The 22731-nt window shown below is 33.9% G+C and overlaps 1 protein-coding gene across 2 annotated transcripts in view; it reads right to left on the bottom strand.

Annotated features, from left to right (window-relative positions):
* Nucleotides 1-22731, bottom strand: part of LOC150105647 (serine/threonine-protein kinase Nek10-like) — a 268426-nt gene that overhangs the window by 154084 nt on the left and 91611 nt on the right. For both annotated transcript variants that reach the window (XM_090394286.1, XM_090394287.1), the window contains exons 13-14: nucleotides 10164-10206; nucleotides 9978-10039 (exon numbers count right to left, since the gene is read on the bottom strand). In XM_090394286.1, coding sequence (XP_090250412.1) covers nucleotides 9978-10039; nucleotides 10164-10206 — 105 coding nt within the window. The remainder of the gene's footprint in view (nucleotides 1-9977; nucleotides 10040-10163; nucleotides 10207-22731) is intronic.

The raw sequence follows: 22731 nt of genomic DNA, 5'->3' as shown, positions 1-22731 counted from the left end.
ACAGAGTAGAGCTGAGAAGAAGGCCCATGATAGCAAATGACTCAATATGTAGGTTATGCAGGAGGAGTGGTGCAGAGTTTGTGGATGTGTGGAGTGAGTTTGATGGCTGAAAGGACTTATACAAGAATAATGAGAGTATTAGGGGTTGCTTAAGGGTCAAAGCCAAATAACTGGGAGGAGACTTCCACATCACCTTTCAGGAATGTGGAGAAGTGACTGAGGTTTCTGACCTAATGTTCAATCCTAACCTTCACGTGGTGAACCCTGTTAGTAGGTATCTACTAGGTATGAACGAATGAGAATGGTCTGGCAATTAGGAACTTAGTCGACCAAATTATACTATCTGTTGTTAAACCACAAATGAATATGATGAGATTTCATGCCGGCTGGAGCGTCTACCATGTGGATATAATTGGCATTACTAAGACAAAGAAGACAAAAACAGGCGCGATTCAAGCAATAATGATCAAGGAAAGGCAGGAGTACTGATAGCATTCAACACCGAACATGAAGATAAACTTCTTGATCAAAAAAGAATTTCAAGTAGAGTTAGGTGGACAAACTTCAAAATGGGCAAATGGACAAAGAAATTTATTTGTACCTATGGTCCCACAGAGGTTCTTCTAAGGAAGAAGTGGAGGAGTTTTTTGGGGTCATTAGAATAAACACACAAACAACTGACATAAAGAAAATGGAAAAAAATGATCCTTGTTGGAGACCTGAACAGCAGAGTAGGAAATGAATCCCAATAGGCATATAGGAACATTTTGGGAAAATTTGGAGAAAAGCACAAACCTAATAATAATAATAGTCGGTATTTGCTGGACTTTTGCTTAGGACAATGACTAGTCATTACTAACACCATGTTTCAACATAAAGAAGTGTACAACTTCAGATAAAGAAAATACACAAGAAAAAGTCATTGACTATGTCATTGTTGATAGTGATATCATAAAGCTGGTTCAGCATACAAGAGTGTATGGTGGATTTGAAATTGGAAGTGACTATTACTTAGTACAGGATAAAAATGGATATTACATTGAACAATATGTAAGAAAGTTTTAAAAAGAATTAAAAGTTGAGCAGCTTTTACAGGTAAATTGTAGACTGTTATGTCTTCGTGTTCTCTTTTCTTATGTTATTTCTTTTACCTACTATCCTGTCGTTCCTTAAATTCTATGTTTTATTTATCTCTCATACGTGTCAGAGATTTCATTGCCGACAAATTTATTTTAAGAACGACTGCACCAGCCAGCAACTAATTTCTGATATTCAAATAGTTAACATTGATTAACATAGGGATCATGTGATGTGCAGTCGTGGTTCCCTCCTCTCTTTCTTACATGAATTGTTTCCCCTCCCTTACTCACACAGGTCCGAAAGTTTTATAAGTGGTAACTCAGTCTCAGAGCAACAGAACTCATGAACTTTGATATAAAAGAATACATTTATTAAAACACTAGTATCGATACACTTTTGTATAATCATTCAAGATACACTTTAAGTAAAATCAATGCTAAGTTACCTTCTTTGAACTAAATTGAGAGTCTGAACTACCTCCCCCCCCCTTTAGATTAGGATATCCAAAATTTCAATCTTTATGCTTAAGCAATTCAATGATATATCTCTGTCTTATGATTACGCTCAGACTCGACTTATCCGTACAGGGTTACTTAATGCTCATTTTCTAAGCACAATTAGATATAAACTTTATTTATACATGGCATATCAAACTCTTTCTAACTTATATTCTAACATGGAAAACAAATTTCAATTCTGCAGTCTCTATGCCTCACATTTTAAGTGAAGATCAGGCTAATATCTAACACTACAGCAAATAGCTTCTTCCTGACAAACAGTTCAAAAGTTAGGTTCCCTCCTCAGCACAAGCTTGGAATGGCACCGGCTTACTTGACACAGACAATTAGCCCAAACAGTCATTAAGGCACTATGGGTAAGATGATGTATGGAGCTCCTCAAAGCCTTGGCTCCTTTTCTTTATTTTGGTTTACAATTCTAGAATATATATATGAAAGAGTTGTACATTACCATCTTGTCTTTTTTTTATGGGGTTTCCTTGACTTCCCCCACACTTTCACTTCCGATATGGCAAGACTTCCATATTCCCTAGCCACGTGTTTCTATGACCTCTGCGACTTACTTATGCTTTCTTCGAAGGTTGCCCTTTGCTGGCTTTACATTGGCGTGGTTCATCAATGGCTCCTTACTGAAATTCTGACTTCATTCCTTAGGTAGCTTTATTCGACTCGGTTACAACAGCAACCGGGAGATTGTTGCTGGGCACCGGGGCGACAAGCTTCCTCAGCTATCCAGGCTTGGACGGGAACACAGGAACAGAAAACAAGAGAGCGTTTGAATCTCGCGCCGCGCCTTATATCTCCCTTGCGAGCGCCCTCTCTCGTTAACTACGTCATATACTTTGCCACGGTCGATTGGTCACCTTAACTCTGAACTGTTTTAACATGGTTCTAAAAGACAGATCTCTTAAGCACATTTAAAAACAACAATTTTGGTCCTGAAACACAGTTTTCCTTTGCTTATTTTACAAGGACAATATTAGTTCTAAACACAGATTTCCTTAGCTTATTTAATGTTAATAATCTCAGTCGAGTTGATATACCTTTGAGTGAATATATATACAGTACTCCCTTAGCCCTGTTCTTGGAAGTATAAGCATGTCCTTATCCTTAGGTTTTCATTGTTTCTGTGTTGGGTCGGAAACAAATTGGCTTATGGATAGTTAGTCAGCCCTTTTTCCGACAACAAGACTCAACTATGTAAACATTATCTGCAGCAGTTTGAAAACAAGAGCCAAACCTTGGAGTCTCAGTGACAAACTCTGAAGAAGACATTGATTGATTCAGCAAGGGAGGAATGTGGTGAAGTTGTATGCAAGGGTAAAAAAATAAGAACACCATCATCATCAGTTGCATTAGTCTTGGGACTGGTAGCTCAGCAGCATTTTCCTCCATTCCACTCTGTAATTGGCTTTCTTCTTAACCTCCTGGTAACTCCTCAAACCCATGCTATCTTTGACTTGGTCAAGAAAGCTTTTCCTTGGTCTGCCTCTTCTACTTTTCCCCTCTATTTTGCCTTCAGTTATTCTTTTCACAAGTCCATCATGTCGAAGTATATGTCCAAAACCACCTATTCCTTCTAATTTTGATCAATTTTATTAGAGTTCTTATTTCATTTATCTCTCTCTCATCACTTGTTGGTCTTATTTTTTTTCTGTCCATTTTATTTTGTTCATGCGACGCCAGCACCACATTTCAAAAGCCTCCAATCTTCTTACATCTTCTATGCCTAGAATCCAGGTTTCACATCCATACAGTGCAATGCTCCATATCAATGTTTACTTTTTTTTTTTTTTCAATTGTAGGTTGAGGTTTCCTGTTAAAATGCATTTCATCTTAGAGAATTGGGCTTTTGCATTGTTTATTCTTGATCTTATGCCTTCTCTTGTTCTGCCATCTTCTGTTATTAGGCTACCTAAATATTTAAAGCTTTTAACTTGTTTTATTTGTTCCCCACTGATGTCTATATGCTCTGTATTGATAGGGATTTTGCCTGTAACAATTATTTTAGTCTTATCTGTGTTGATTTTCATTTTATATTTTTAAGGTTATTATTTAGTAATTCTAGCATTGTTTTTAACATTCTTCTGTTTTCTGCTACAAGGGCTATGCATCAGCAAATCTTATACACGACTTGCCCACCATTTATCTTTATGCCACTATTTATTTTATCTTAAATTTCCTGAATGGCCTTTTCAATATATAAATTAAATAAAAGTGGTGAAAGGATACATTCTTGTCTTACTCCACTCCTGATATTCATTATTTTCTCCTTATCATTGATTTTAATCCGTCCATTTTGATTTTTGTAAATTTGATAAATTCTTTTCCTATCCCTCAAATCTATGCCAATATTAGTTAGACAATTTAGGAGTATTTGCTGGTTTACTTTATCAAACGCTTTCTCTAAATCAAGGAAGCAAATGTAAGTATTTTGACTAAGGTCTAATCTTCTCTCTATTATTGTTCTTAAACAGAGTATTGTTTCTCTTGTTCCTTTATTCTTTCTGAATCCAAATTGGTCTTCATCCAATAGACAATCTATTTTTGAATAAATTCTATTTTGAATAATTTTTAGCAAAATTTTGCTAACATGTGGGATTAAAGATATTGTTCTAAATTGGCTGCATTTGTTTGCATTATTCTTTTTTGGTATTGATATTATGGTTGATTTCATAAACTCCTTTGGTAATTCTCCTCTATCATAGATTTGAGCTATTAATTGATAGAGTAAAGTTTTTGTCTCATCACCTAGATTTTGTAGCACTTCTATAGGAATATTGTCTACACCTGGACTTTTTCCCTTACTCATTTCGGACAGTGCTTTATCAAATTCTTCTTGCATTATTGGGGATCCTAGATTATCTTCATTTTGATTTTCTATACTGATATCAACATCAAGTTCATCGCCATTATAGAGATTTTCAAGATAATTCTTCCATTCCATTAATATATCCTCAGATTCTATTAGTAATTTTCCATTTTCATTTTTGATGGATGGCATTGTTTTTGCTGTTCTTATTAAATTTGAAAGTCAGTTTGTTAATTTATTTATAGGCTTTCTCTATGTTTTCTTTTTTAAATAATTCATCTATGTTATTACACTGTTCTTCCAAGTATTCTTTTTTGACTTGTCTACATTTTCTTGTAATTTGATTTTTAAGATATTTGTATTTGGCCACATCTTCTTCTTTAACAGCATTTTTATATTTTCTTCTTTCATCCATAAGGCCAAGTATTTCATCTGTTATCCAATGTTTTCTTTTTTCTTTTTCTGCATTTTTCAGTAATTGATTTGATGAATTTGCAATTAACTCTTTAATCATATTCCATTGGTTTTCAATATTATTCTGACTATTTATGTTTTCTGGAATGTTATGATCAGTTGGTATCCTCTCTTTACTTCTTTACTCTTTAATTTTTCAAAGTTCCATCTTATTGGTTTGTATCTTTGGATTTGTTTCCTATGTTTCAGTTCTGTTTTCATTAAGACAAGGTTATGGTCACTACTAATGTTGGCACTTGGATAGCTTTTGCTTGCAATTTTTATTTGGTTTCTGTATCTTTTCCCAATATATATTATTGGGAAAAGATATTCTATTAATTGCTTTCCTCTTTCATTCCTACATCCAAGACCAAATCTTCCCGAAACATTATCATTGCTCTCTTCTCCCACTATAGCATTCCAATCTCCCATTATTATTGTATTGTCTCTGTCTTTAAAACTGCTCCAGATTTCTTCTATTTGTTCATAAATTTCTTCTATTTCTTCATTGCTATGTTGTGATGTTGGCATGTAGACCATTATAATATTGAGGTTTACTGGTTCATTTTGAATGCTTATCGCCATGATTCTGTCACTATAGTTAATTATTGTAGTGATTAACTTTTCAACTTTTTTATGAAGCATTATTGCAACACCTGACTCGCCCTTCCTTTGTCCTGAATATATTATCCAAAATTCTCCACTCCAGAAATCACCCTGTCCCTCCCATCTCGTCTCACTAATGCCCAGAATGTCTACTTCAAGTCACATTTTCTATTTTACCTGGTTCTAGTAGTGTTCTTGCATTCCATGTTCCAATATTCAGCAAGAACACCATGGTGGACACAAAAAGTTAAAGAAGCAGTCCGGGAAAAGAGAAAGCATACCAAAAGTTTCTAGCAAATAAGTCAGCAGATGCCTTAAAAGAATACAGAGAAAAATGTAAGCGAGCTAAGCTATGTGTAAAAGTAGATACACAAAAGTTATGGGAAAACTTTGCTAAAAGTATAGAAAATAAATATCCAGAAGGTGGCAAAATGTTCTGGAGGTTATTGAAGCTTAGAAATGGAGGAAAGAGTACTGTAAAAGGAATCAAAGATGATAAAGGTGATACAAAAACTGAAGATAAGGAAAATCTAGATGTCTGGAGTAATTACTTTGAAAGACTGCTAAACAAACCAAGCAGTGACAGAACCATGATAGAAAATTTTCAAGAGGAATGCAAAGAGGAGTACATATCAATACTTGAATTAGAAAAAGTTGTAAAAAACTTGAAATATGGAAAGACAGCTGGAGTAGATGATATCTGACCAGAAATGCTCAAGTATGCAGATATAACAGTTTTTGCAGTGGCTACGCTGCATAATTTAGAGGACCTGGACAGAAGGTCAATTCCCAATGATTGGAATAGAGCTCTCATAGTACCCAAAAAAAGGGAATAAAGTTGAATGTGAGAATTACAGAGGAATTTCTCTACTGAGTGTTCCAGGTAAGATTTATGCAAGCATACTTGAAAAGAGGTTGAGAAAGATTGTGGAAGAGAAATTTGGAGAAGAATAAGCATGGTTCAAGTCAAAAGAGGTTTGTCAAGATCAGATTTTCACTTTAAGACAAATAGTTGAGAAATCATGGGAATATGACAAGGATCTGTACTTAAAATTTTGAGATCTGGAAAAGGCATACGACAACTTGCCCAGAGAAAAGCTTTTCAAAACACTACAATTATATGATAGGGTGAATGGAACATTATACAGAGCAATACATAGTCTATATTTAAGTTGTTAGCAAGCAGTTAGAATTGAAGGAAATACAGGAAAATGGTTGGTTTGATGTGAAATCTGGGTTTAGATGCATATTATCTCCACTCTTATTCATCATCTATATGGATCACATTACGAAAGACAGTAGAATTAGGCCTGATATTAGAATTGGAGATGGCAAACTTAGTTATATATTTAGTTTAATCCTTTATCCAAGTGTAAGCAAACAAAGTTTGCACCTGAAGTATCTTCAGCATTGGGGCAACTCGTGGCGAAGGTGAACTGAGTCCACATCACTTTCCTTAGTATCCCATAATGCAAAGCACATCTCCTTGCAGATATGTATATTGCTATGCATTATAAAGGGTCACTACCTAGACCAATTTTGACCTTTATTGAGGTCTCTTCATGGAAGCCAGACCCAGAAGTGATACCAAGGTATCACTTCTGGGTCAAGGCAATGCAGAAGTCACATTCCATATGCCAGTTGCCAAAAGATGTCACACCTTATTATAAATTACTCTGGATTAGAGAAAGATGTTGGAAGTTTTTTTCACTTGGTTAGACTATAAATTATATATTTAGTTTAATCCTTTATCCAAGTATGAGTTCACATCATTTTCCTTAGTATCCTATAATGCAAAACATATCTCCTTGCAGACATGTATATTGCTATGCATTATGGGAAGGGTCACTACCCAGACTGGTTTCCACCTCTGTGTTTGGCTCCCACTGAAGAGATCTCAATAAAGGTCAAAATCAGTCTGGGTAGTGACCCTTACCATAATGCACAGCAATATACACGTCTGTCACTATGGGATACTAAGGAAAGTGATGTGAACTCAGTCCACCTTTGCCACGAGTTGCCCCAGTCCTGAAGATACTTCAGGTGCAAACTTTGTTTGCTTACACTTGGATAAAGGATTAAACTAAATATATAATTTATAGTGAAAAAAAAAAAAAAAAAAAAAATTCCAACGTCAAACTTAGGTCTTTGTTTTATGCAGGCGATGTTGTACTCCTAAACATATCTAGTGCAAATCTCCAGGATCTCTAACTAAATTGAATAACCGCTGTAAGAAATTTGGAACAAAAAACAGCAATAAAAAGACCAAAACTATAAAAATAGGCAGGAACACAGAAAACTTCAGCTGCATTCTGAATGGTGATCCTATAAGTAAAATATTTCAGCTATTTAGGCAGTTTTTAGTGTTGATGGCAAGTTAAATCTGGAAATAGACAACAGAATAAGCAAAGCTGGTATGGTGGATAGCCAGCTGATAAATGTATATGGAATAACAGAGAAATTAGCCAAAACACCAGACTAGCAGTATATAAGACAGCGTTCAAACCAGTTTTGAGTTATGGATCCGAGAGTTGTACTAATACATTTTCACCTCACTTGATCAAAGACTAGAGACCACAGATATGAGGGTTCTGAGAAAAATTAGACGAGTGAACTGATGGCATTAATGGCAAAATCATATTAAAAATGCAGACATAAAGAAGGAACTTTATATTGTTAGAATTCAAGAATGTGTTTGCAAGACTAAGTTAAGCTGTTATGGTCACTTAAACTGAATGGGAGAAGAAATATTAACAGAACAGTTGTTTGAAGACAAGATAGCAGGAAAAAAAAACAAACAAAGACCAAGATTTAGGTTGACTCATTCAGTCATACGTGCTTTAGAAGAATGAAATATTAGATTCGACAATATTGGAATGCTGACAAGTAATAAGCTAATTTGGAGTAAAATTGTTGATGAGATTATTAATAATGTAAACTTAATCCTTTGTTAATAATGTAATTATTAATAATGTAAAACTTAAACCTGATATATACCCCAAAGGGTATATTAAAACTTAATATACCCTTTGGGGTATATATCAGGTAATTGATGATAATGATGAAATATTTGGAAGGTACTGATACAAGGGTGGTCTGTAAAGTTCTCGGCCAAACTATGAATAAACTAATTTATAATTTCAAAATTATTTTTATTTTTCAACATATTCTCCCTTAAGACTAATAGATTTATTCCAGTGATGTTCCAGTGCCATTATCCCATCCCTGCAGTGGTTCTCAATAAGATCTGCAAAATACCCCCCTCTACAGCTGCAATCACCTCTCGATTCAGAGAAAAACACTGACCAGCAAGGAAGAGTTTTAGTATTGGGAAGAGATAGAAGTCAGAGGGAGCCAAATCTGGGGAATGGGGTGGATGTTCCAACAATTCATAGTGCAGATCCCTTAATTTTCCCATTGCCAAAACACCTTTGTGGTCAGGTGCATTGACCTGATGAAAGATTATTTTTTTTCTTCTGCAAACTGGGTCTTTTCTTGCAAATTTTTTCATCTAGTCTGGTTAAAAGATCGGAGTAATATTCCCCAGTTATTGTTTTACCCTTTTCAAGATAATTAATAAACAAAATGCCTTTAGCATCCCAAAACACCAATGCCATGACCTTTCTCGCTAATGGAACCGATTGTCTTCTTTGGCACTGAACAACCAGCTTCTGTCACTGTTTTGACTGCTGTTTGGATTCTGATGTGTAATGGTGAATCCAAGGTTCATCCATGGTAATAAATCGACACACAAAATCAGTTTTATTTTGATTTTTGTTAAAGCACTCCAAGCACTGTTCAGAGATTTTCATGATAGTGTGTTTTTGAATCTGCTGTGAGCAAGTGTGCACCCATCTTGTGCAAAGCTTTTTCATTTGCAATTCTTCATGCAAAATATATCCAACACATTCTTTTGAAATACCTATAGTCTCAGCAATTTCACGCACTTTGACTCACCGGCCATCCAATACCATATCATGCACTTGATCAATGATTTCTGATGTTGCTACACTTTTTGGATGTCCTTCGTAGATCATCTTCAAGGCTGGTACTGCCATGTTTAAATTCGGCAGCCCATTCTTAATTGTCGAAAATGAAGGAGAAGAGTGTCCATAAACTTTTATGAACTTTGAATGAATTTCTTTTGGCATTAAACCTTCTTTTAAGAAGAATTTTATAACTGCACAATACTCAATTTTATCCATTTCAAAGGATACAGACAAGTCATTCTATCAAGTAGTTTGTTTTATACATAAAACAAACTACGTGATAGAATGACTTGCAATTTCACATGGATGCTTATGACAGGTGTACCAACTTAGAAAAAAAAATCGTGCCGATAGTGTTGCCATCTATGGTCAAGGCCGAGAACATTTCAGTTCTCAGCCTCGTATTATGCTCTTTATAAGCAAAAATTGCAATCACCAAAAAATACATTTGAATAAGTCTGCAATATTAAAATTCAGTTAATGGCAAAATATCATTCATCAATCAAATTGAATACCAACCTGAACTAGATTATTTGCAATGAAATCATCCAATGCTAATTCTGTAATAGCAGCACAAATAGCTAGTTTAAAAGTTAAAAAAATAATTCAGAGTTAGTAAACAGAAATTTTTTCTGCTATTGATGATTAAAATTAGGTAATATATTATTACAAAGGAAGGCTATATATATAAAAAAAATAAATTACCTGATTTTAAAGCCAAATTGTTCAAGAAATCCTTTTCATATACCTGCAAAACATTTTATAAAACATGATAAATAAATAAGTTTAAAATCTTGAAAAATTTAATGCAATCAAGTAAACACCTTTTAAAGTAAAATTAATATTGTTTACGAAATATTTCTAGAGACTTGAAGATGTTACCAAAAGGATGCTTCTGTCAAATTATCAAATAAAGGCAGCAATTTTGTTTATGAAATATTTCTAGAGACTGTTGAAGATGTTACCAAAAGGATGCTTCTGTCAAATTATCAAATAAAGGCAGCACCTCATAGCAAGTCTCATGATAATAGATTAGCAGAAGTGAGTCCATTGCATCTAGCAGATCTCATCTCTAGGTTTGTTGCCCTGCAGAAAACATTTCAACTCCACAACAACAAAACTGAAAATTGCCATATCTTCACAGTGGATTATTACATTAACCTTCTGGCACTGACAAAAGTGGAAAGAGAAAGAAACAACCACCAAAAATTAGCGATGTAAAGTGCTGATTATTTCCTTATAAAAAACTATAGTGAGAACAGAGGAAAACAGTTGGTTATAATGATAAATAAATATTTTAAGAAACAGTAAACAATTTCATGTGCTATTTTCTGCAGATATGGTTATATCTGGAAAAAGAATAAGAGAGAAATATTTATACTCTTTTGTCTAATAAGTTTTGCAAAAACTATATTCTTTAGAAATTTCCAGGAAATTAAAGTCAAAAGTTGTAGCAGTAGCCACAGTTTTCACTTTTACAACTCTCGTGCCACTGCACTTTCATTTGAAACGTTTGCCAGTTTCTTCTTATGTAACAGGATTATGAGGAAATTAGTTTGATTGCAAAATGTCAGTAATATTTCATTATTAATTAGTACAGTTATCTCTATATGCAGGGTGAATTCTATTCCAAGTAAGTTATATTTAATACAACCATGTATCACTGAATTTGCTTGTACATAACAGATGATTCAAAAACATTTTTGTTGCAAATACAAAAATGATATCCATATTATTTTATCTTAAGGAGCTTGTAGACAAAGGGTGAAAGTGCAGCACTGAGTTATATGGAGTTAGTCTCAAGATTGATGCTCACTTGGAAATGTAGATATGCATCCTCATCATTATTGCATGTAATGCTAATGTCACCATACCATATAATCTGAGGGCTTATGAATGATATGGACCAATTCTACACAAAACACATGACATGAGAAGAACCTGGACCTCACTTGCTTCTAATCATGCCCTTACTCAACTTCCACAGATGATAAGTTTGCCCTTCACCTACCACAATCTGCAAAATGCCACTTGTATTTATACTGTAAGATCTCTTTACCAATTTATTTCTATCATATCTCCTCTCGTTCATCTATCTCTAAAACTCTAAGGGCCACTCTTCTTCAATCTATTCTCATAACACACTTCCATCATGTTGCTGGATCTTTCCAACTATTTCTCCATCTCCAGAGCACATGGTAACTTAACCAACCTTACCAATGTGACCCTCAAACTTCAACTCTTTGTTTCCCCATCAGCCCTACATCTCTGTCTTGATTGACCACATGTAGCAAATGCTCATTAATATGATACTCTGCTGCAATGTCCTCAGTCCAAACTACATGACTCTACACTTGGTAATACTGAAATGACACTCAATTGTATATATACTCAATGCCCGTTGAACCTGCACGAATAGATTCTGTATCAGCTGTATCTCTTATCACTTTCCCAGACTTCATATCATCAACAAATAAACTCTCAGTACATGCATACCCCTTTTAAAATTTTAATAATACTGGCATACCCACCTCTCAGGCAGCGGCAGAAATTATAACAATATTTCATTCAAACATGAAGGTATTTATTTTTATTAAGGTATTTATTTATAATTATTAAGGTATTTATTTTTTAACATTTGAATTATAATAAATTACAAACATGAATTTTTTTAAAATTCTTAAATACAGTCGAACTTTGTTGTAATGAGTGTGGAAATAACAAGATTATAGCTATAATGAACAAAAGGCCATAATGATTTTAATTTATGCATATTCCCATGCAATTTCTCACTTTTATAACAAGCATACTACATGGATATATCATACAAATTTTGGTAACTATGCAAACAATCTTAATTGATCAAGGTAGTTCATGGAATACACAATTCTTCAAAGAGACAAAAATCAAAAGAGTGACTTAGCTTTCATATTACCAGCTGGCTTATAACCTAAAGCTGCCCTTGGAAACCATCCCCACTCTAGTGTTCAGCTTCTGTCCCTCTCCCTCACTTTACCTAAACACTGCCAGAACTGTAAAATCAGTCATAAACAAACCCTTCAATCAGAAACATGTCTGCTAAAAGAAGTGTTCTCTCTGTTCACAAAAAATTCGAAATTATTTGTGAGTTAGAATGTGGTGCAAAGAATGTTGAAGTGTGTAAAAAGCTTTCTTTATCCTCTTTAACAGTATAGACATTACGGAAGAATAAAGAAGTGGATGAGTAAGCATCCCACACTTTGAAAAACACTGTTCTAGACCACCCCCTAATTACAATGCTAGCTAGGTATTAGACTGGTGAAGTATCTCAGAACCTTGAGGTACTTCCCCAATCATACTAGTCTCAGACTCAGCACAGTTATATATCACTTTCTGACACTTATCATCCACTTTTGTTTATCCATATTATAAACTTATTTTACATAAACATTAACTTTAAGTTTGTATCAACAATTCTGTGTTTTAAATCTATGCCTTGGCAAAATTCATACAAAATCCTTGGCAAAATCCAGAATTATCATAGTATATCCATTCCCTCTATCCAACTCTTCTGTCTCTATATTATATTATAGAATGCAAGAGGTTGCTAAAACCAGACATACCTATAAAAAACCATGCTGTTCTCTACAAATTGATTAAGATGCTTTTGACCTACCTCTGGATTCAGACTAATTAGTTTCTCCAACATCTTAACGACTTCAGCTTCAAAGATAGTCTGCAATTAATTCCTTCTGTTCTAGTTCCCTCCTTCTGTCCTAATTAGGAAATGTGTTGTTGTAACTAAAGTTGAATAACCAAGTCAAAAGCACCGTTAATTTAACCCTTGCTATATTAAGCTGTTGAGAACACAGGAATAGTTTGTTATTTCTGTGTTGGAACTTTTTGGTGTTTTGTTATAGTGAAAGTCAACTGTAGCACTTTTAACAAGTGTGGAGTTAGGTTTTATGAATTATGATTCCTTTTTTATGCAAGTGGGAATCATCATTATGAGGTTAAACAGATGGCCAATTCAATAGAGTTTAGAGCCAGGGATAAAAAATTTCACATCCTCCTCTTGTAAAGTCAAAGAGTTCTCTTGCCACTGCTAAATATTAAACTTAATTTGATAAAAATTTTCATCAGGGTTTTAAATAAGAATGTGGAGATTCTCATATTTAAAGGGCAAGTTCATAAAAATATGTGATGTAAAATTGAAACAAGGCATAATGGTCCACAAACTTATACACTTCTAAAGGGCAATTCTTTCAATTACATCTTAAATGACACAAGAAAAAAGAACATGGAAGACATACAAAACTACTGTAATTTTTTAGGATCTCCAGTTGCAAATTACAGAAATTTGGAAGAAAAAGCTACAGGCATATGGCAGTATGATGCAAGTTGTCATTAAAGATCAACTATCTATATTCGTATTCAGATTTTTTCCTACTAAGCTAGGTGTTAACTGGGAAAAACTTCGCAAATGATTCCATCAGAACGTTTCTTGTACAGGAAAAATGGCACTAGTAAGTGAAGTCCAACACGTTTGCTTCTTTTTCCTGACTTTTAATCAAAGAAACTACCGATATTAGTCATAAGCGGAAGATTAAAGAAAAAGACTTTTTAAACTGTTAACCACCTAACTGGCTGAAGTGGGTGAAATGCTTGCAGCACTTTAGGATTTTTCACGGATCAAAACATTAGTGGCATTTTGCCTTTTATCATGTAATTACCCTTCTCATCACATCTTCCTTTCCCTCTTTTACCTTGCAGTGTCGAGGGTTTATTAATCATCAGACTGCAAACCGTTCACAGGATAAGGTGGTTGCCCTATGCCCTGGTGTATCCTACGTCTGTAGTGTTGAGTTCTTAAGGCCAGTTTGCCTGCTTTTCTCCATCATTAATTCTTTAATGGTGATTGTAGAGCCATCATGGATTAACTATAATGGAGAGAACTTTGTGTCACTTGACTTAAAGTATACTGTTTTATTTGAAATTTCCTTTAGTGTCCTTCAATATTCTTTTTACTGTACAATTTATTTATTGTGTCTATTCCCAAAAATAAAAGCAAATTTCACATGTGTGAAAATAATCTATCCTGAAATGACAAAAGATCAGCCATTGCAATGAATTTATTTAGTAATGGTAAATTTGCCATATATTATTTCTCAAATCAGTTTATGTTCTTTCATTTTAATAATAATATTATAGAAATTATTTTCATGCTAGTTTTAAATGCTTGTATTGAAAATCACTATGTTTATAAATAACATTTATTAAAATAAATATAAACTTTTCTCTTTCTTTGCAAAATACTGTTATATGTCTGTTCGTGTTTTAGTTTTAAAGATGATTTTTTTTTTTTTTGTGAACAACAAGTGATGTTAAATCAGATTACTCAACATTCTGATTATGAGACTTTTTTTTAATTAATAAAATTTGTATCCCATAATATTTCAGTAGAAATTCAGTTAAAAACTGCAACAGATGATTTTGTTTTTTACTTTTCTTGTAGAATGCTCATTCAATAGCAGTGAAAGTAATCTAAGTTTTCAGCTTTTCCTTTGGGTAGAGAGAATTATTATCTATTATTCTGTTTTACTTGAAATTTCCTGTAGTGTCCTTCAATATTCTTTTTGCTGTACAATTTATTTATTGTGTTCCCAAAAATAAAAACAAATTTCACATGTGTGAAAATAATCTATCCTGAAATGACAAAAGATCAGCCATCGCAATGAATTTATTTAGAATTTGCCATATTTTATTTCTCTATTTCTCTATTTCTCTATTTCATGGTGAAGTTTTTTCTCTATGGTGAACGATAGTTCACCATAGAGAAAAAACTTCACCATGAAAGTTCGCTATGGTGAACAACATAACATACTGTATATCCTATACAGTGACTATTTTATGCTCATTTTGAAGATTTCATATTCCATCACTCACTCCCTTGTTCCTCCAGGAACTGAATTATAAATAATTAATCTAATTTTCTACTGGTTTGAAAGTTTTCAAAGAGTATTCAAAATCTATTACTTCATTTTACACTACAAAAAAGGGAAATAAAGCAATAATATTGTTGTCTGTTGAAGCAGGTACTTCTAATATTGGACTATTTTTTTGCAATCTATTTCCAGCACTTTTTTTTCTATTAGTTGTTCAGCTGTTTGTTGAAATCATTCTATATGTTTCATGTTATATTTTTATTACGTAAAAGAGAAATAAATTTCACTATAGTGAACATAAACATGAAATACTATATATCCTATACAGTGACTCAAATTTTATGCTCATTTTGAAGTTTCATATTCCATCACCTCCTCCCTTGATGCTCCAGGAACTGAATTATAAATAACTACTCCGTCTAATTTTCTACTGTTTGAAAGCTTTCAAAGAGTATTCAAAAGAATCTATTACTTCATTTTACTATTGCAACAAAAAAGAAATAAAGCAATAATATTGTTGTCTGTCGTTTTACAAATATGTTTCATGTTATATTTTCACTACATAAAAATCATTTATATTTATGTCACAAAAAAAAAGTTAAGTAGTGTTAGTTTTTCTATTTAAATTATACATATTTGTTCATAAAATACTTAAAAACAAGACTTTTTGTGGTTATGAGACCATAGGTACTTTATTAATATAATCCCACCTACTAGTTTCACTAGCGACTGTCTAGCTTTGTCAAGGCTGAATGGTACACACAAAAAATATGAGAGAATACAGAAACATTGCTAACTGTTAGGCAGTTAAGTTTGAAACTATGCGTGACAATGCGTGCATGTGTTGAGAAGCTTCAGTTAGTATCATGGATACGTGTTGTATGCACATGTGTTACATGATTTTTCGCGTAGTTCCATTAAACTGAGTGAGTTGATTAAGTTTTTCCATATATCTTTCAGTATGGCACCCTGATTTCTGTTGAGGTTGTTACCCATTCTTAATACCACTGCCGCTTTCTTGAAAATTCTGTAACTGTAATCATCATCATCTAAATATGGCATAGAGTTATTTTCCCAGTCAATTGCATGATTTGAAGTTGCAAAGTGATGTGCTAAGCCTGAGGAGTCTGTCTTGTTGTGATTGACATCCTCCAACATGCTCCTTCTGTCTGATTTCCAGGCTTCTTGAAGTTTGCTCAATATATGAAAGGCCACTTGTACATGGAATTTTATAAACACCTGGATATTTGAAAAATGGTACAGTGTCTTTAGGAGATCTTAATACTTGTCTGATGGTAGTGGTAGGCTTCGACAACACCCAAATCTCTATTCAAGATGAGATTTACCATCTTGGGATAACGCTTTTTTTTTTTTTTTATGTGTGTACCGTTCAGCCTTGACAAAGCTAGGCAGTCGCTAGTGAAACTAGTAGGCGGGATTATATTAATAAAGTACCTATGGTCTCATAACCACAAAAAGTCTCGTTTTTAAGTGTTAGTTTTTTTTTTTTTTTGTAAAGTTCCAAATATTACTACTTCTACTGGCTGCCATTTCTGAAATAATCACTCTTTGAAATAATAGATAATAATCCTCTCTACCTAAAGAAAAAGCTAAAAGCTTAGATTACCCTCACTGCTATTGAGAAAGAAAAGAAAGAACACTTCCTCAGAAGTTGGACTAAAGAGCTCCAAGTAGTAGAGCAGTATACATCAGCAATAACTGTCTTGGAATATCTTGTTTCATTTTCAATCGTTTGATTGATCAGCAAACATCCTAAGCAGAATACTGATATTTCTTTTACAGCACAACTTCAGTATTATTAACAAAAAATTATAAATTATCTGGTATAATTACCTTGGAAAGAAAGAATGATTTTAATTCAAAAAATGTGCAGATGTGTTCATAGGCATTCAACTTTTGGGGGGGGGGGCTACCACATATTTTCAACCTGCATATATTTAAGATTATGATTTATTTTCAAAACTGTTCACAAGACAATTGAACATGTAAATCACTCAGGGAATATATTATTATTTATTATTATTGCACGGATACATCCTAATGAGTCCTGACACTAATCGTGAGAGACCCAAACTATCAACAAAATAATATCTATTACTTTTCCTTGAAACTATTAACATAGAAAGCAATTACAATTGACTCAGGCAACCCATTCCATTCAATCACCATTCTCCAAGCATTATACATGTCCATAAGGATATGTGCATTGTATTATGGGATATTAAGGCAATTGATATGAAATCATTAGCCTCTATATACAAGTAGCCCAGTCATGAAGTTACTTTACATGCAAACTTTGTTTGCTGACACTTGGATAAAGGATGAAACCAAGAATACAATTTCTTGGTATCATTAATTTATAGTATAAACAAGTGAAAAAAAAAGAACTTACAACATCTATCTCTAATCCACAGTATTTTAGTGATAAGGTGTAACATCTTTTAACTACTCATATATGGAAATATGACTTCTGCTAACTTCAACTGTGGTATCACTTCTGGGTATGGTTCCCACTGATGACACCTCAATAAAGGTTAAAGTTAGAAAGAAACATAGATTTGGAAACTAGTAATATGACATTCAAATGCTTATATTGTATATAGTGGAAATTTTATTGTTCAGTCAGATGATTTTTGTATTTAGAAAGAAGCATTCTAGGAGATATCAAATTTTTGACTAGATGGTGTAGACCAGTGCTTCCCAAACTTATGGATGTCAAGGCCCCCTTTGGAAAAATTAAAAGATTTCACAGCCCCCATCAAAAAAAAAATCTAATACAGCCATATTATTATAATATTTATTGTATTTATATTCAATACAAAACATACACACCAAGTGTATTTCTTTCCCACACATCGCCGCACCTGTGTACACTAGCAATGAAACATTAATTTAAAGTGAGAAAAACTTGGCCGTTTTAAATGAGTGCAAGATATTGCATTTGTAAGCTTTTTTTTATGCTTCTTATCAATACCTTTGAAATGAAACTTATACGAATAAGCATATATTAACTAATATTCATTAAGCGCTGAAATATGCAGGAAGCAAAATTTGTGAACCAACACCAATATGTGAATTTTTTATTAAAATATAAAAAAAAAAATATAAAAAGAAATAATAAATAATAAAAATTAAATAAGTTTTATTTTAAGATAAAAAATATCTATTTAGTCTTAAAATATTTAAAATTTGTTTTCATTATTTCATGTCCCACTCAACAAAACTAATGGCCCCCAAGAGGGGCGCAGCCCACAGTTTGGGAAGCGCTGATGTAGACCACCCACATTATGCAATATTCACAAGGGAGAGATAAAATTCTGTCTATATTTGCTATGAGAGGTTTTTAAATAGTTTCCATCCTCTTAATTCAATGTGGCTTTATAGTCAATTGCAGGGATGACTGGAGAGCAATCCCAGGTAGAGAAGGCCAACTCAAGGCAGTTAACTCAGATAAGGCTAACCACCTGGTTATCAGTCTTCTTTGCACTGTAGTTTCAATTGGTCTTTTGGTCATTCATTTATATGAGATTGGTGAAAAAGGAAAACTGATAGCCTTTGGCTATATGATGATATAAGAGCTGAGGTCTTTTCTGTCTTTTCTTTCTCCTAATACCATCAGGCTCTCTTGCACCCCTTTACTTTTTCACCTCAAAAAATGTTAAAACTGGTCTTGGTAGTGCCCCTTCCCATAATAAGGCATACAATTATATATATCTGTAAGGATATGTGCATTGTATTATGGGCTACTAAGGTAAATGACCCTGTGGCAATTGGGCTACTTCACCCTGTGGGCGAAGTCATTAGCCTCTATATACGAGTTGCCCAGTCGTGAAGTTACTTCACATGCAAACTTTATTTGCTTATACTTGGATAAAGGATTAAACTATATAATTTCTTGGATATTTGGGATTTAGCTGACCAAATTGTATTCTTATTGGTTAAACCAAAATAAAAAATGATGGTACAACATGACAAAATTTCATGCCAGCTGGGGCGTCGCCCGGTTAAATAACAGCCCCATTGTTTTTACCAGGGAACCAGAGCAGACAGCGAAAAGTCAGCTACTGGAACAAATCTGAAAACACACCCCAACTCAACATCACCAAAGTCAAAGATCGGTACTATCAACATAAGAAACCTGAATGGCAAAGAAATGGAGCTAGCTAGGAATTAGATAAGTACCATATCGACATAATACGAGTGACTGAAACAAAAAAGACAAAAATTGGTGAGATCTTTCTGAGCAATAAATACAAAATGTTATATTCAGGCAAACACAATCAAGGAAAAGAAGGAGTAGCCATAGTATTCAACACAAAATACGAGGCTAATCTTCTTGAATAGCAGGCAGTCTCAAGTAATGTGGGCAAATATGAGAATGGGGAACTGGACAATGAGACTTATTTGTGCCTATGGTCCCACAGAAGGTTCTACTAAGGTAGAAGTGGAGGAATCTTTTGATGCTTTAGAAAAAGCAACTGACACAATAAAAAAGGAAAAGTTGGTCCTTGTTGGCTATCTCAATAGCAGAGGAGGAAATGATTGTGAGACATACAAAAATATTTTGGGAAAATTTGGAGAAAAGAGCAAAACTAATAATAATGGCAAATACCTGTCAGATTTCTGCTCAGGACATGGACTGGTTATTACTAACACCATGTTCCAACATAAAAATGTGCACAAATTCACATGCAAAAAAAAGGCAAGAAATAAGAAAAGTCTCATTGACTATGTTATTGTTGATAGCGATGTTTTCTCCCTGGTGCAGGACACCAGAGTGTACAGAGGATTTGAAATTGGAAGTGATCACTATTTAGTCTTGAGCAGGATAAAATTGAATTTCATACTGAAAAGAATAACATGTAAGAAAGTTTTAAAGCGAATAAAAGTTGAGCAGCTCTCAAATGTGAACTGTAGAATAACATACACAAAGATTATTGAATAAAAAATGAAAGAGTTTGAGAACAGGAACCAAACCTTGGAGATTCAGTGGCAAGCCTTGAAGAAAACCCTGATTGATTCAGCCAGAGAGGCATGTGGTGAGGTTGTCTGCAAGGATAGAAAAATCAGACCACCATTGTGGACACAGGAAGTTAAAGAGGCAGTGAAGGTAATGAAGAAATCACATCAAAAGTTCCTGGCAAATAAGTCAGCTTTTGCTCTCTTACAGAATACAGAGACAAATGCAAGAAGGCAAAACACTGTGTAGCTAAACAAAAGTCATGGGAGGACTTTGGCAAGAACATAGAAAATAAATATCAAGAAGGTGGTAAGATATGCTGGAGGTTATTGAAGAAGTTTAGAAATGGAGGAAAGAGTGCTGTAAAAGGAGTTAGAGATGATAAAGGTGACATGAAAACAGGAGTAAAAGATATCCTTAAAGTATGGAGTAATTACTTCAAAAAATTGCTAAACAAAACAAGCAGTGATAGCACAGTGTAAAAAAAACTCAATAGACATACAATCAGGAATACATATCCATACTTGAAGTAGAAAAAGCCATCAAAGGCTTGAAATGTGGAAGGCAGCAGGAGTAGATGATATTCGACCAGAAATGCTGAAGTATGGTGGTATAAAAGTCTTACAGTGGCTGCACTGCATAGTTCAGAAAGCCTGGACAGAGGGACGAATTCCCGATGATTGGAGTAGAGCTGTAATAGTGCCCATATATAAAAAGGGAACTAAAACAGAATGTGAGAATTACAGAGGTATTTCCCTAATGAGTGTTCCTGGCAAAATCTATGCAAGCATACTTGAGAAACGGTTGAGAAGAATTGTGGAAGAAAATCTTGGTGAAGAACAAGCTGGATTCACGCCAAATAGAGGCTGTCAGGATCAGATCTTCACTTTACGACGAATAGTTGTAAAAGCATGGGGAATATAACAAAGATCTGTATTTAAGTTTTGTCGATCCTAGAAAAGGCATATGACAAGGTGCCAAGAGAGAATCTATTCAATACGCTACAGTTATATGGTATCAATGGGGCATTATATCAAGCAATACTTAGTCTTTATTTGAGTTGTAAGTTAGAATTGAAGGATGTACAGGAAGATGGTTTAATGTTAAATCTGGTGTGAGACAAGGATGTACATTATCCACCCTCTGCTATTCATTATCTATATGGATCACATTATGAAGGAAAGTGGTATTAAACATGATATCAGAATTGGAGATATTAATGTCAGCTCTTTGCTTTATGCGGACGATGTTATATTTCTGAATAAATCTGCTACAAGTTTGCAAGATTCCCTGACTAAATCGAATAACTGTTGTGATAGATATGGTATGAAGGTCAGCATTAAAAAGATAAAGACAATGAAAATAGGTAGAATTGTTGAAAATGTCAACTGTGTTGTGAACGGGGAACCTGTGGAACAAGTAAAACATTTCAGCTACTTAGGCACGATTTTTAGTGAAGATGGTAAATGAAATATGGAAATTAGACAACAAAATCAACAAAGCTAGTATGGTAGGAAGTCAGTTGAATAAATTCATGTGGAATAAGAGAGAAATTAGTTGGAACACTAAATTAGCTGTATATAAGACAGTGTTCAAACCAGTTTTAACTTATGGATCTGAGAGAGCTGGGTCAGAAGTAAAACACTTGACCAAAGACTAGAGACTGCAGATATGAGAGTCCTGAGAAAGATTATAGGCGTGAACAGATGGCATCAATGGCAATATCATATTAATAACGAGTATATTAGGAAAGAACTTGACATTGTTGGCATCCAGGAATGCTAATCCCGGGTAGTATGGTCACTTGAACAGAATGGGTGAGGAAAGATTAGAAAACAAGTGTTCTCTGCCAGGTTGGCAGGAAAATGACCCAGAGGAAGACCAAGATATAGGTGGATTGATACGGTACAATGTGCCTTAGACGATAGAAATATAAGATCTGATAATGATAATATTGGAGTCTTGACAAGGAATAGACTGATTTGGAGGAAAATTGTAGATAGGAAGTCAGTAATGATGTAAATTTTTCATGTAGTATTATCATATCCTGTACACCCCTTGAGGGTACATGTCAGGAATTTGATGATGATGAATTTCTTGGATTTTTTTTTTTATTGTTAATATTTGGTCATTTTTTATACTAAATATGAGACATTTTCTTTGGATTCTATTGGACCATGATTCTTTATAAATATATACAATCGTCAACCAGTTTCACCAGCTTGGTTCTGTCTGGCTTCTTCAGGACGAGAATATTTACACTAACATTAAATGCTAAACAGAAGAATGCAGTAACGACCTTAAAATCAGTTTAAAAAAAAAATTGAAAAAGGACACGCGACATTAAGAGCATAAAGCGTGGGGAATT

This window comes from Typopeltis vanoorti, chromosome 6 (genome assembly GCF_054136105.1).
Source record: "Typopeltis vanoorti isolate ZY-2024b chromosome 6, IOZ_Tvanoo_1.0, whole genome shotgun sequence".
Taxonomy (NCBI): Eukaryota; Metazoa; Arthropoda; class Arachnida; order Uropygi; family Thelyphonidae; genus Typopeltis; species Typopeltis vanoorti.
This window is presented reverse-complemented; position numbering and strand designations above follow the sequence as displayed.